At 45.7% G+C, this 13750-nt stretch overlaps 1 protein-coding gene across 5 annotated transcripts in view; it reads left to right on the top strand.

The window, feature by feature from the left end:
• The window catches only part of dock3 (dedicator of cytokinesis 3), a 167518-nt gene that overhangs the window by 72360 nt on the left and 81408 nt on the right, over nucleotides 1-13750 (top strand). For all 5 annotated transcript variants that reach the window (XM_027277935.1, XM_027277932.1, XM_027277927.1 and 2 more), the window contains exon 4: nucleotides 11226-11281. In XM_027277935.1, coding sequence (XP_027133736.1) covers nucleotides 11226-11281 — 56 coding nt within the window. The remainder of the gene's footprint in view (nucleotides 1-11225; nucleotides 11282-13750) is intronic.

Raw genomic sequence — 13750 nt, 5'->3', positions numbered from 1 at the left:
ATAATCGTCCTGTAGAAAGAGTTTAATAATCAGGATATCGTCCTTTATGTCACGTAACTCGTGTGAATAACACTGATTAAAGTAAAGTTCAGCTGACAGGTCTGCAGAGATGTTTAAATGTAATGCACAGAACAGAAGCAGCACTGTGTGTGTGTGTGTGTGTGTGTGTGTGTGTGTTGCACACTGTTGGCAGTTAATTAGAGTTTAAGTTTAATATTTTTTTATATAATCTTTAGTGTCTTGGACTACATTTCTAAAGCTGTGTGTGTGTGTGTGTGGCTCTCTGCTGTCACTGATGCTCCTCCCACAGCAGGACAGTAAAGGACGATGTGTGTGTGTGTGTGTGTGTGTGTGTGTGTGTGTGTGAGGTGACTGCTGATCTCCTCTAAACACACACCTGTCTGCCAACTGTTCTGAGCCAGGTGTAAATACACACACACACAGCAAAAAGTGACTGCACTCTAAATGCCATGTGTGTAAGTGTGTGTGTTTCAGCACACACACACACACACACACACACTTACACACACACACTCATGGGGCCGCTGTGCTTGCTGTGCATTAGTCACGGTCATCAGTCCATTTAAACATGGATCAGCACAGTTCAGTTCTCCGCCCCTTCTGCTGCTCTCCGTGGAAACGTCAGCTGTTCTCTGCACACACACACACACACACACACACACACACACACAGACACACACATAACATCATGAACTGTGTGTGTGTCGCTGCAATAAACAGATCCAGGTCAACATGTTTGGATTACTGTGTCATACAAACATACTGAGTATGATCTTAAAGCTACAGTGCACAGAAACAGGCTCAGCTGTACTCGAGTATTTACTCTGATTACTTCTGATCAAAAACTAGACGAGTCGACAACTTTGCTAACAGCCAATCATCAACCAGGTCACCAGCAGCAGCTAATATTACTGACTGTGTGTGTGTGTGTGTGTGTGTGTGTGTGTGTGTGTGATCTGCAGACAGATCAAATCTGATGATCATTTTTAATTACTTGTATTTTGTAGAATTGATTCCCAGCAGTGTGTCTCACACTGTGTGGAGCTTTAATTAACAAACGAAGCTCTAAACTCAGCGTTACTTCATGTTGCGTGTCTGTGTTGCATGTATTTATATTGTGCGGCTGTATTTCCTTCACTTGAGCACGTGCAGCTGGATGATCTTGAAGATGTTGCAGTTAATCTGAGGTATTGATGTTCATCCATTGTTGTGATCTCAGTCGTTAGCTCAGTGTAGCTCCTGTAATGCCGCTGTTCATCAGAAAGTAATGTCGACCAGTGAGAACAGATTCCAATGACTGTCAAACTTATGGACCCCTCAGAATCCTCCTGTATCGCAGGGCGGACATCTGAAGACAGATCACCGCCCCGTGTGAAGGCTCAGTCCTCGCTGCTGAAGCCGAGGGTTCGAATCCCACCTGTGGATCTTACCCCATCTCTCTCTCTCCACATTCCTGTCACTCTTCAGCTGTCCCTGTCAAAAACAAATCACTAAAAAGAAAAGATGATGAGCGATAGAAAGGAAATATATTTGGTGTGTTTTTGTTTTTCTGGGTTTTATCACTGTGGCATGTCGAGCTCCGTCTGCAGGGAACAATGCTCTGAGGTTACACCTGGCACCGTGCAAACATGATGAGTGTGAGCTGTATGTAACATAGAAAGGGTCAGAGGAGAGAATGACTGTGACCAATAATAAACTGCATAATTACTGAGATGAATTTCCTCTCTCCTACCTCACATTTAAGAGGCCCTGCTCGTTTTTTTCACTCTAGTTTCTTATTTTAAATCCAGGGAGCAGAGTCGTCATCCTAAAGCCGGGTACTCTCGTAAAACAGAGACAGATTGAATAATAAGCAGAACATAAAGCACATTTATGCAGCTCGTCTATCAGTCACGTGCTCGCTCTCTGCTGTCAGTACTTTTTCAGACTGTCCTTTGAGCTCCTCGTCATCTTGGACAGCGATCCACAGTCTGTTTGAGCTTTGGCTTTCATTTAAACGAGGCGATGAAACTCCTTTAGACAAAACAAACCAGCTGTAATGACCTGTTCTTTAGGAATATCTGATGTGTCAGTGACCAGGGAGCATCCCCTGATTTACTGAGCGAGCATCATGCTGTGAGAGGAAACTGTTTACATAGCGAATAAATGAACTGAGAGTTCATCTGGATTTTACATTAGAGTCAATACAAACACAGCTCTGTGTGCAGCCAGTGAAGTCGCCCCCTGCTGGCCTTTAGAAAGAATGCAGGTTTAGGACACCTCGCCTCTCTTCTCAGGACAGGAGTGTCTGTCCAATATTTACATACTGTTAATAATTCAGACTGAGGCTGGATAACAGCAGATCACACCGACAGACATGAACACTCAGAGACGTCTCAGTCAAAACACAGAGACTCAAACTGAAACATGATTTATTGTTACACAGAGCATGTGTGCTTTGGACAGGGAGGTCAGTTTATGAAGAGTTACTTGATGTGAACTGTCCAATATATATATATATATATATATAGGCCAGGAGCAGAAGTTTGAAGTTTACAGAGTTCGTTTAGAGTCACACAGTAAATTACTGTAAACCATCTCACAGTAGCACACTGTGTATTCAGTCAATTCTACAGTAATTCAGCAGTAACCAAATGATGTACTGTAGAGCAGTGTTAATTTTGTCACCCATTTTTCAGTTTAGTCTTGTGTCAAAGTTCATTCTTAGTCTGAGTCACTTTTAGTCACGAATAATTTCTGTTCGTCATATTTTAGTCGACTAAAAGTCTCTTGTCAAACGTGAACACAGAGTGTTTTAGTCAAAACATTTTAGTCTTTTTCTACATGCAATTGTTAAATTTAAATATAAATAAACTGATTTTATGCCAGTTGCATATGTGCCAGAGCAGTTAGCTGACCTTAATATTTGTGTGGCTGAGGTTAATTTCAGGTTGGTGGTATTTTTATTTTCACCAGCTGTTTTTCTTCCCGCACATATTCCCATCCGTCAAAACGAGACACTGTGCCTTTTCCTCTGCTTCTAAATAATGGAATGGGACCACACGTCCAGTCTGTTTTTCCCTCCGAGCATGATTCGCTGTCTGTCCGTACGCCGTGTTTCTCCTGCGTGCTGTTTGTTTTCAGCCACAGGTTCGAGAGCAGCCAGAGGATTCAAACGTGTGGCCGTGACGTTGCTACAGTCAAAGCAGTGCTGGCACAAACACATGACAGCAGGACTGGATGCTGCTTTGTTTCTTATAGAGTCGACGGAAACAAGGAGGACGTTTTTGTTCAGTTTTTATTTCGTGCGTGACATTTTAGTCTAGTTTTTATTCGTCAACACAAACGCACAGTGGCTCATTTTTCCTCAGTGTTCTTAGAACGTTGTGTCGTCTCGGTCCAGGGAAAAAGGCTCGTGGACGAACAGATTTTGTCTCGTCTGATGAAATGCACACTGCTCTGTAGAGTTACTCGTCAACAGCTGCCTGTTAGTTACTGTTCACAGTGCAGAGACAGAAACATTCATGCTGGCTCTTCTTAATAACTCAGCGTGGAAATGTCTCCTCAGTGAGAGAGACGCTCATTGTTGAAGAATCAAAGAACGACAAAGGAGCAAGTTGTACAGTTGTGATGTAATCACTGTTATTTTATCATCCCGGCCGAGTCAGAACCTCCGTGTGAAATTATAGAGCAGACACATTATGCTGCTGCACGGAGCTCCATGTGGGAATTACACAACCATTTTTCCTGCTGGCAACAAGGACAATGAACGGAGCCGAGCTCTGAGTGGAGGAGAATAGACGGGGACGGTCAGGCTGAGAAGATTGTGAAGCACAGCTGCAGTTTGGACCTGCTGAGACAGAACTCACTGCACTTCAATGGAAGAGTTTCATCACGAGCTCGTCATCAGCAGGTGTGATGAGAATACAACAAAAGAGACTAATTACAGAGAGAAGCAGAGACTGAACATGACCTCTGACACACAGCGAGCTCAGTCTGTACGTTTGGACCACTGGGAAGAAGAAGACGAGGTTTACAGGCCCGGAGAGCAAAGAGGGCGCTGCTAGAGGAAGCTCCATCACGTTGCATACACGCTGCGGTTTTGGTCTGTCCATCACGCGACTTCAAACTTCACGGGAGCGTTCCAGACTTTGTTGACTTGCTCAGATTTGCTCATTTTCCTGGTTCATGTTCTTCTAAACATGCTTCTACATGTGTGAATATGCTACGTGCTTCATTTGTTTCTCTTTTGTCTGTTTTTACAACCGGCAGTTTGTACGGGGAGTTTTATTTTGAAAATCCGCCGGATTCTCTGCTGTTTCTGTGTCTGGCTTCCTGTCAGCTCGACGTGCTCTGTGGAAATTGCTGCTCGCGTCAAAAACAGAACAGACGTGTATTCAACGCGGAGCTGGGGTTTGAAACATTGACTAGAGCGCTCGCGTGTCGCTGCGGCGATGGTGAGAGCTTGGTGAAATAAAAGGCTGAAAGACAGACGCCGAGCTGGGCTGACTGCTGCTGGACTAGGCAGTGAGATCAGCTGCTGCTGGGGACCTGGATGATGATTGGCTGCTGGGGACCTGGTTGATGATTGGCTGCTGGGGACCTGGTTGATGATTGGCTGCTGGACCTCATAGAAACTATGATTGTGCCTGTGTGGGTGCAGTGGTTAGCACAGCTGCCTCACAGCGAGAAGGTTCGAACCCCGGCTGCAGGTGACCCAGTATGATTACACTCTGCAAACATTAAACCGCCCTGAACCACCTCAGGATCTGCCCCTGCCTATCTCAGCGTCTTACTAAAGGCTCACGTCCCGACCAGGGCGCTACGCTCCGCTCATACAAACCGTCTAGTTGTACCCTCGCCTCTAGCAAAGCGAGGTCACTCTAAACTCTTCTCTGTGGTCGTCCCCAAATGGTGGAATGACCTACCAAGCCACACGGGCAAACCCGGTTTTTGCCCGTGTGGAAACGCACAAGCCTCCAATGAAACAAATGGAAAAACCGACGTTATTTGATTTGTATCCGACGTTATTTCCGGGGAAAACCGGAGGTTTTTCCCGGAAATAAAATCAAACTTCTTTGTGTCGTTATATTTTGCAGCAGTCAGACTCAGATTTAGAAGCTGGTACCTGAAATAAACACAGTTTTCATTTAGTCCATGAATCCACCTCGATGATCTCAGAGACATTTCAGGATGTCTGTCTTACTAAAGTCTTACTAAAGGCTCACGTCCCGACCAGGGCGCTACGCTCCGCTCATACAAACCGTCTAGTTGTACCCTCGCCTCTCGCAAAGCGAGGTCACTCTAAACTCTTCTCTGTGGTCGTCCCCAAATGGTGGAATGACCAACGGCTACTAGAACAGCAACATCCCTTTCTACCTTTAAAAAACTTGTAAAAACCTTTCTGTTTCCAGAATGCTTCCCTGCCTAACAAAACTAACAAAACTAACAACTACTCTGTGTCCTTTACACCTTTCTCAGCTTATGTCCTCCTCTGTAAGTCGCTTTGGATAAAAGCGTCTGCTAAATGCAATGTAATGTAATAATGCAATGTAATGTAACTGAATGTGAGCAGTGAGCGGTGTTTCAGTTCTGTACCTCCACGTGTGTGAATCAGTGATGAGCTGAAGCTGGAGGTCACGGCGAGGTGAATGATCTAGAAATGAGAGCGACACATGAAGCTGGATGTTTTGAACCTCTGTGCAGCGTTTGCTTTAAGCTGCGCTGACTTTCACATGAGCTCATAAGTGCTTCCAGCTCAATACTCTGATATTTAAAGTGTTTTTTAAAATATGATATGGCCTCGACGCCGACCACTGTCTCTATGAGCAGGGATCAGCAAGGACTCTGTCCCTTAGAGATTATGTGCAAACCTTTCAGGGCGTTCTGTGTAAATACTGAAGTGTTGGTGTTCTCAAACCCGGTCCTACCTGTCTGATGTGTGATTGGACGTTGGACACTGTGACTAATCTCTTCTTTACTGAATCCATCTCGTCAAATTAAGGCAGCGCTCACGTCAAATCCGTCTCCGTCCTGAAACTGACACCATCTGTTTTCAGGCGGATAATCTCGTGGAGATTTGCCGTGGCTCGGCTGCTCTCAGTGAAAACGACCTGAACTCTTCAGATTTGCTCGACGTGGCTGTCTGTTCTACGCGACGTGTACTTAAACTCCCACTCTCGGGCTGTGGTCTCCATTTTTCAGAACATTTTCATCATCCGGACAAAGTTGGCTCTTTGTGTCGTCTTATGTAACTTTATCAGCGTTAGAGCTTTCAGCGCAGCTTCTGCTCATGACAGGAGTTACTGAAGAGGTGATCCACGTCTCAGCCTGACCGAGCTGCCGCGAGATTAAAAATAAGGATTCAAGTCTTTTTATTTGATGTGTCGTCTGTCCTCCAACATCTGGACCAGCAAAGACAAAAAGTCAAGTTATCAGTATTTTCACGTGTTCTTCATGTTTGTCATTTCCTGATGAACCATAAAAAGTTGTAGCCTGGGATGCCAGAAGCCAAACCTCAGTAGGCTGCTGTGTTCACTGTTAGACTGGACACTGCCGGTTCAGAGGTTCTGTCGCTGTGTTCACTGTTAGACTGGACACTGCCGGTTCAGAGGTTCTGTCGCCGTGTTCGCTGTTAGACTGGACTCTGCTGGTTCAGAGGCTGTTTGGTCCCAGGTTTGGCCGTGTTCGGTGGAAGGTGGACACTGACACTGGATAGTGAAACCCAGACTCGTTATTGGTTACTGTGAATGCCGATCAATATCCACGACAGTCCTGTTTACAGGAAACACGTAACAATAAGGAAGCAAATAAGTCGACTCAAACCTAAAGTACGTTTCACTCCAGCAGATCTTTGGTAATAATCATTGTTCAGTCAATCTTCCAGTTATTCATCAGATTGTGTTTGCAGCGTTCCCTCCGTCTGCAGGTCAAAGCAGCCACAGAAGAGCTTTTCCTGCGAGAGACCATAAATCAGCATCTTTTTTTAGGGGCGGCTGTTAAAGTGAAATCATCTATGACCCGGAGCGTTTTCACCACTGGTCAGCAGTAAGGTTACAAAGAACATCAATTATTTAACAGTCTGGCAAAGAGAGACGTGGGAGTGTGAGAGAGGAGGGATGAAGTCACTGCCGATGGGACGATCTTTCACCACAGTTACAGTTACAGTTTTCTCATCGTATTGATTTAGTTTTTTTTGTGGATTCACAACGTGCTGTTTAACGTTTCCACTGTTTCGGTGTGGGTTTAGTTTTGGGCTGCAGAGATGTTTGTCTTCTCTTATATTCCAGAGAAGACAAACATCTGATGTGATAGATAGCACTGCTGATAATGTCATGAACTGTTCCTGTGAAGGCCTGCGTCACCTTAAGTTAACAAAAAGAGTATTTTCTGTTTAGGCGTGAAGGTTAGAGGAGTCAGACGATCCATTACGATGGACATTTAATAATTTACAGCGGCGGTGAAGAGCAGCACCCACGTTAAACTAAGAGAGACAGGCTAACCTCAGCTTAATGCGACGGACCCAAAGACACTGAAACAGAGCGTCTGTCCTGCCGACCTCTGCAGAACTTTAAACTGACGACACACACTCAGATAAATGTCACGTTCCATCTTAAAACATAGATGGACTCCTGCCTCGTGGACGTTAGAGGAACTGCAGGTTACACCTTTAAACATCAATCACCTACTTTCAATGATCAGTTTTAGAAAACATCCTTAAAATCCTGGAAATGGGCCCTTGAGCATCTTGTGACACAGTACATGAGTTAATAAACGGGAACATAAGCCGACATGGTTTGAATAAACAGATGCACGTTTACACACAATCCCACGTACGGACAATAGAGCTGATAATGGATAATGCTGGATAATGAAGCGTTCTTTGGATTTGTCCCCTGGACGATGGAGGAGACAAACAAGGAGACATCTGTCAGGAGTTACAGGAGAAAGCTCTGTAATCATCTGTCTCTGTGTGTGTGTTGAGATGTCATGTATGTGTCTCAGAGATTGGTCCCTGGAAGGCGTTAGAACTCGGGTCAGAACAAGGTGACGTACAGTTACTGTGAGCAGACGGTCCACAGGGAGGCTGCATCATCTGTGGCTGGATGACTTTTTTACTGCAGCGTCGTCTCCTCTTTGGTCGTCTCCTCTTTGGTCGTCTCCTCTTTGGTCGCCTCCTCTTTCCTCGTCTCCTCTTTGGTCGTCTCCTCTTTCCTCGTCTCCTCTTTGGTCGTCTCCTCTTTGGTTGTCTCCTCTTTCCTCGTCTCCTCTTTGGTCGTCTCCTCTTTCCTCGTCTCCTCTTTGGTCGTCTCCTCTTTGGTCGTCTCCTCTTTCCTCGTCTCCTCTTTCCTCGTCTCCTCTTTCCTCGTCTCCTCTTTGGTCATCTCCTCTTTCCTCGTCTCCTCTTTCCTCGTCTCCTCTTTGGTCGTCTCCTCTTTCCTCGTCTCCTCTTTCCTCGTCTCCTCTTCCCTCGTCTCCTCTTTGGTCGTCTCCTCTTTCCTCGTCTCCTCTTTCCTCGTCTCCTCGTCCACATGTCGCCGTCTCTCCGTCCTTTATTGTGTTTCTGTCTTTGCATCAGTTTGTTTTCATCTCTGTCTTCCTCGTTTGAGTGAACCGCTGCTTTAACACTATCGGCTAAATCAGGGACGGCCGTGTTTGACAACTTGATTTTTGACCTCCGTTTAAACACACACACACACACACACACACACACACACACACACACACACACACACACAGGTAGCATCAGAGAAAAGCCTGAGGGTTTCTGAATGCACTGACCTGTTAACAACCACAGCTAACCAGGCAGAGACAGGAACAAGATGTACTGTGTGTGTGTGTGTGTGTGTAGGTGTGTGTGTGTGTGTGTGTGCGTGTGTGTGTGTTTCATACCTGGTCTACACCTGATGTCTCCATTCACAGTAACACTGTTCTGTTTGACATCAGACCGGGTCAGAAAGAGTTCATCACTGTACAAACGTGTTCTTCTGTTTCTGACTGATGAATAATTAGTGTCTTAAAGCTGCACTCTGTCTAATGGCCAGCAGGGGGCAGCTGCATCGACCCCAAAGCAAGTCGGCTTGTATAGAGTCCTATGGAGAGAGGAGCTGACTCCTCACCTGATGTATTCACTCAGTAAACACTTTCCGATGTGTTTAAGAGCCTGAAGTCTTCGTCCACACAGACTAATGCCATCATCAGACTTTTAAATACTTTTTATTTATGACTAAATGCATGAGAAATACCTGCCGGGTCAGGTGAGCAGCCTCAGGTGAGCAGCCTCAGGTATGCTTTGTGTTTAGCAGCTGTGTAATACTCCTCTCTGAAATGTTGTGAAGAGTTTTGCAGAGAGCAGTGAGGCCGCTACGATTATGAAGAGGACATTTCCCAAACTGTGTGTGTGTGTTCATGGCTCTGGGCAGACAGGTAATTGAGTCGGCTCCCTGGAGTCCGGGTCAGCACCTCTGAGCCGCTCCTGTCAAACGCATGGCTGACCACAGTTACTCTATTTCTCCTTAGCGCGATTGTTCCCCTCCCGTCTTTATGGGTCTCTCTCTCTCTCTGTCCAGCACCCACTTTGTCTCTTCCAAAAATACACCCACACTTGGACAGAGGAAGGTTCCCCTGTGTTTTATTACGCCGTGTTTGACCCTAAAAGCTCTTTGGAGAGGCTGCAGCTGCGTGCGTGAAATGCTGCCTGAAAGACAGCAGGGTTGTTATGCATGACGGCACAGGGGGACGGTCTTTCCTGAGCGCCGGAGGCTGCGCTTTCAGAGCACGGATAGGACATACATCACACACACACACACACACACACACACACACACACACACACACTGAAGCTCATACTAATGTACATTTTCGGCAACAAATGAAGAGGATGGAGAGACACACAGAAACACATGTACAGTAGTGTAAGATGTTTTCATACATAGACAAACAACCAGGCACAAAAAGACACACACACACACACACACACACACACACACACACACACGTCCTAAAATAGACTCCCTCCTCTCTGACTGAAACACGCAGTAGAATATGAATGAAATCCCTCCGGTCGACTTCTGCACCATCAGCTTCTCCCTGTTCATTTGCTTCTTTCTCTACACTCATAATTTCCATAAAATGTTTCCCCAGCCGCTCCAGATACAAAGTCTGCACGGCACTAAAGACCTAATTACTTCCACATTTGACGAAGGACACTGTGTGTTAGCATTTGTAGGGTGTAAAGATAACAGAGGAGCTCACGGCTTCATTCCAGAGGAAACTCGAGTGAAATAATAAGAGGAGACACACCGGGAGCCACACATGCTGCAGAGACACTGATTGGCTCGTCACAGACCTGCAGGGAAGCCAGAGTCCACATCTGTTGTTGGCTCCATTAAAGAAGAAACAAACTAATCTGAAAGTAACAAGTCTCTGAGACTGAGACTGTGTGCAAACATGGACTGTCTAAAACCTGGACGTAGTCTCCGTGACGTCCCCGCAGACGGTCTAAAACCTGGACGTAGTATCTGTGTTGTCTCCGCAGACTGTCTAAAACCTGGACGTAGTCTCCGTGACGTCCCCACAGACGGATTCTGAGACGTTCTTGTCGAGATCGACAAACAAATAGAAAAAATAGAATCTAAAATATATTTATTTATACATTTCAAGATATATCTGCATTGTTTGAGCACATTTCTAGCTTTCTAGATCTATGCTGAATGAAAGTAAATTGTGTTTTATTCCTCTAGCGATAATTTATCCGACTGTTAGTCACTTTGTAGTGGGCGTCATGGTTACCATAACAACGGCGGCGGGGAGCACGGATCTGTTCCATCCATGTTCTGGAGTCTGAATCCCTGAGGCCGACCGTCCGTGACCAGTGCTGGTATAGTTACTTTAGAAAGAAGTAAAAGTAATCTGTTACGTTACAGCGTTACCTATGAATCAAAGTTACGTGTTAGAGTACTCAAGAAGTCCGAGCTGGAGGCAGGCGAGGTGGCTCGCTCTGTCAGTCCTTCACTCTCTGCATGTTTTGTGTCTCCAGAGGCTGAACCCTGATGATTCTGGTGTTGTCAAGTTTACACATGGCAGAGGCCTAACAAGCACTCCGGGCTCTTTGTTTTAATCTGTGGTGCATGTGGCTACATACAGTAAATCCTCGTTAGTGCAGGACGGTGTGATGCTGGTTTTAATTGTCTGTCTAACAGTTTTTTCTGTCTCTGTCTCTGCAGGGAGTTTTCCCAGCCGGCTACGTTCACCTGAAGAAAGCCATCGTCACAAACCGAGGGTAAGTTCACCGACTCTGTTTCTGTCTGCACAAGCTCTGCAGAGGCAGAACCAGGCTTTAACAGCTGTGGACCTGAACGTACCAAAGCTCACAGACTATTAGACACTTCAAACTAACAAAGCAGTGTGTGAAGACGCAGGCTAAATCCAAAGTCAAACAGACAAGAACACAGTGAACCTCTGTGGAACGCTCCAACGTAGACTGAAGTACACAAAGTTAGACACGAGGAGAAGGGAGATTTACAAAATAAAACAGGAAACGCTAAATAAGAAAGACGCTGTAACCAAGAAGAAGAAGATGCAGACAGAATAATAATAATAAACTGCTCCTGGATTCCTCTCGTCGTCTCACAGCTTTCTGGACTTCTCATACAGAAATCATTTTTCAGTTAAAGTCTTCGACGCGTTGGCGGTCCTTGACCTGCTACAGCAGGAAGATGAAGTTACACACACACACACACACACACACACACACACACACACAGTTATTATGTGACTGCCAGTTCAAACATGAATGAGCTCGATCCTTTTTATCAGATCATCACTCACATCCTTCATTTCTTCTGGTCCACTGTACGGTGAAGAAGAACTCAGCAGATTTCTGTCAGATTCTTTATGTCGTTCATCTCTGATCTGATCGATCATGGTTGAGTTTACTTCATTTCCCACGCTGCTTAGAGGCCTTTTCTTCTTCTCTGAATCCATGTAAGACGTAATTTGATGAAACCTGGCTGTCTGTTGGGATCGCTTGTTTTCAGACTCATTCTTCCTAAATAACACACGAACCTCGCCGTTCCTGACTCCTTCCAAGTTCAAGAATACATATTTTAATACATTTGCATAATGATTGGAAAAGCTTCTTTTTTTTTTTTAAACTGTAGATTAATCAGAGTTACAGAGCGTGTCTCGATTTGCATAAGAGTTTTTTAATTAAAGGCAGGCAGAGTAAATTAATTGGAATTAGTGAATCCTTTAGTGTTTCAAGGAGACCTCCAGGGCAAAGACAGAGAGAGAGAGGAGTGTTCTACTGAATCCAGGCGCTGCTGTGAGATGATATATATAGTTATGGACTATTGACCAAGTGGGTCTCAAAGTTTAGTGTGTGTGTGTGTGTGTGTGTGTGCTTCAGCAGCACAGCAGTCGTCATCGAGCTGGTGAATATTTAAAGACACTTTTCCATCACTGACATGTTCTCTGGATGCTTCATGTTGAAGAACGGGAGAACCTGCAGGACGTTTGTGTCAAACAATGAAATCACCACAACACACCACAGCTCTGCAGTGATGCAACACGTGACCAGGACCGCCTCACATGTTTGATCCACTTCAGAACTGTACGAGCGGCGGTGCTGTCCGTTACCGTCGTGGAAGTCCTTCCTCCTCCCTAATCTAAAAATTGAGTTTTCCCTACATGCTCAGAAGGAGATAAACTTCACTGCTAGGAGCCGCTCAGTCCTACACTGGACCTTTAAGTGTGTATCTTAAAAATAATAATTCATTTAGCTCAGTTTGTATTTTAGAGGCAGCAGAGAGAGAGAGCACAAACTTCATCATGACAGAGCTCCTTCTCATCCACAGAGACAGAACTCTTCTTCTGGGTCTCCTCACAGTCAGATATAGATATCTAACATATCTAACATGTTGTATTGATTTGAAATAGTTTCTGTCGTGTCGGCTCCGCTGGGTTAATACGATGTGCAGCAGCAACAGTCTGAGCACTGCGTCGAGTTGTCAGGATGTTGTGAAGGACGCTCTGCCAGCTGTTTGCTGCTCTGCAGGACGAACACACACACACACACACACACACACACACACACACAGTAGGACATGTAGACCTAACTCAGATGTGCGCGCCTCAAACATGGAGAACAGACTTCCTCCTGTAAGTCCGGCGTTCCCTGAGGGAACATTAGAAGCTCCTGCACCACCTGGGAGCGTCTGATTTCCAGTCGGACTCCTGGGACCGTGTTTGGTGCAGGTGCACGCTGTAACATCAGGTGTGGTCATGCACTCGCAGAGATGTTCCTCGTCTACTCCTCTGAGGTTTGCATCGCACTGAAGAAGTGTGGCAGAAAGTAGCTCTACAGTAACCAATGATGTACTGTAGAGCTACTTGTCAACAGCTGCCTGTTAGTCACTGTGAATTTCACAGTGACGGTTTACAGTGTGAACACGAGCTTCACTGTCCTCGTCCTGCATCACTGAAAGTACAGAACCACGAGGAGAACACTGAACCCATCCAGGAAGGAGATCACTGAACCCGTCCAGGAAGGAGATCACTGAACCCGTCCAGGAAGGAGAACACTGAACCCGTCCAGGAAGGAGAACACTGAACCCGTCCGGGAAGGAGAACACTGAACCCGTCCGGGAAGGAGAACACTGAACCCGTCCGGGAAAGAGAACACTGAACCCGTCCGGGAAGGAGAACACTGAACCCGTCCGGGAAGGAGAACACTGAACCCGTCCGGGAA

The sequence above is a fragment of the Larimichthys crocea genome, chromosome I (assembly GCF_000972845.2).
Source record: "Larimichthys crocea isolate SSNF chromosome I, L_crocea_2.0, whole genome shotgun sequence".
NCBI lineage: Eukaryota > Metazoa > Chordata > Actinopteri > Sciaenidae > Larimichthys > Larimichthys crocea.
This window is presented reverse-complemented; position numbering and strand designations above follow the sequence as displayed.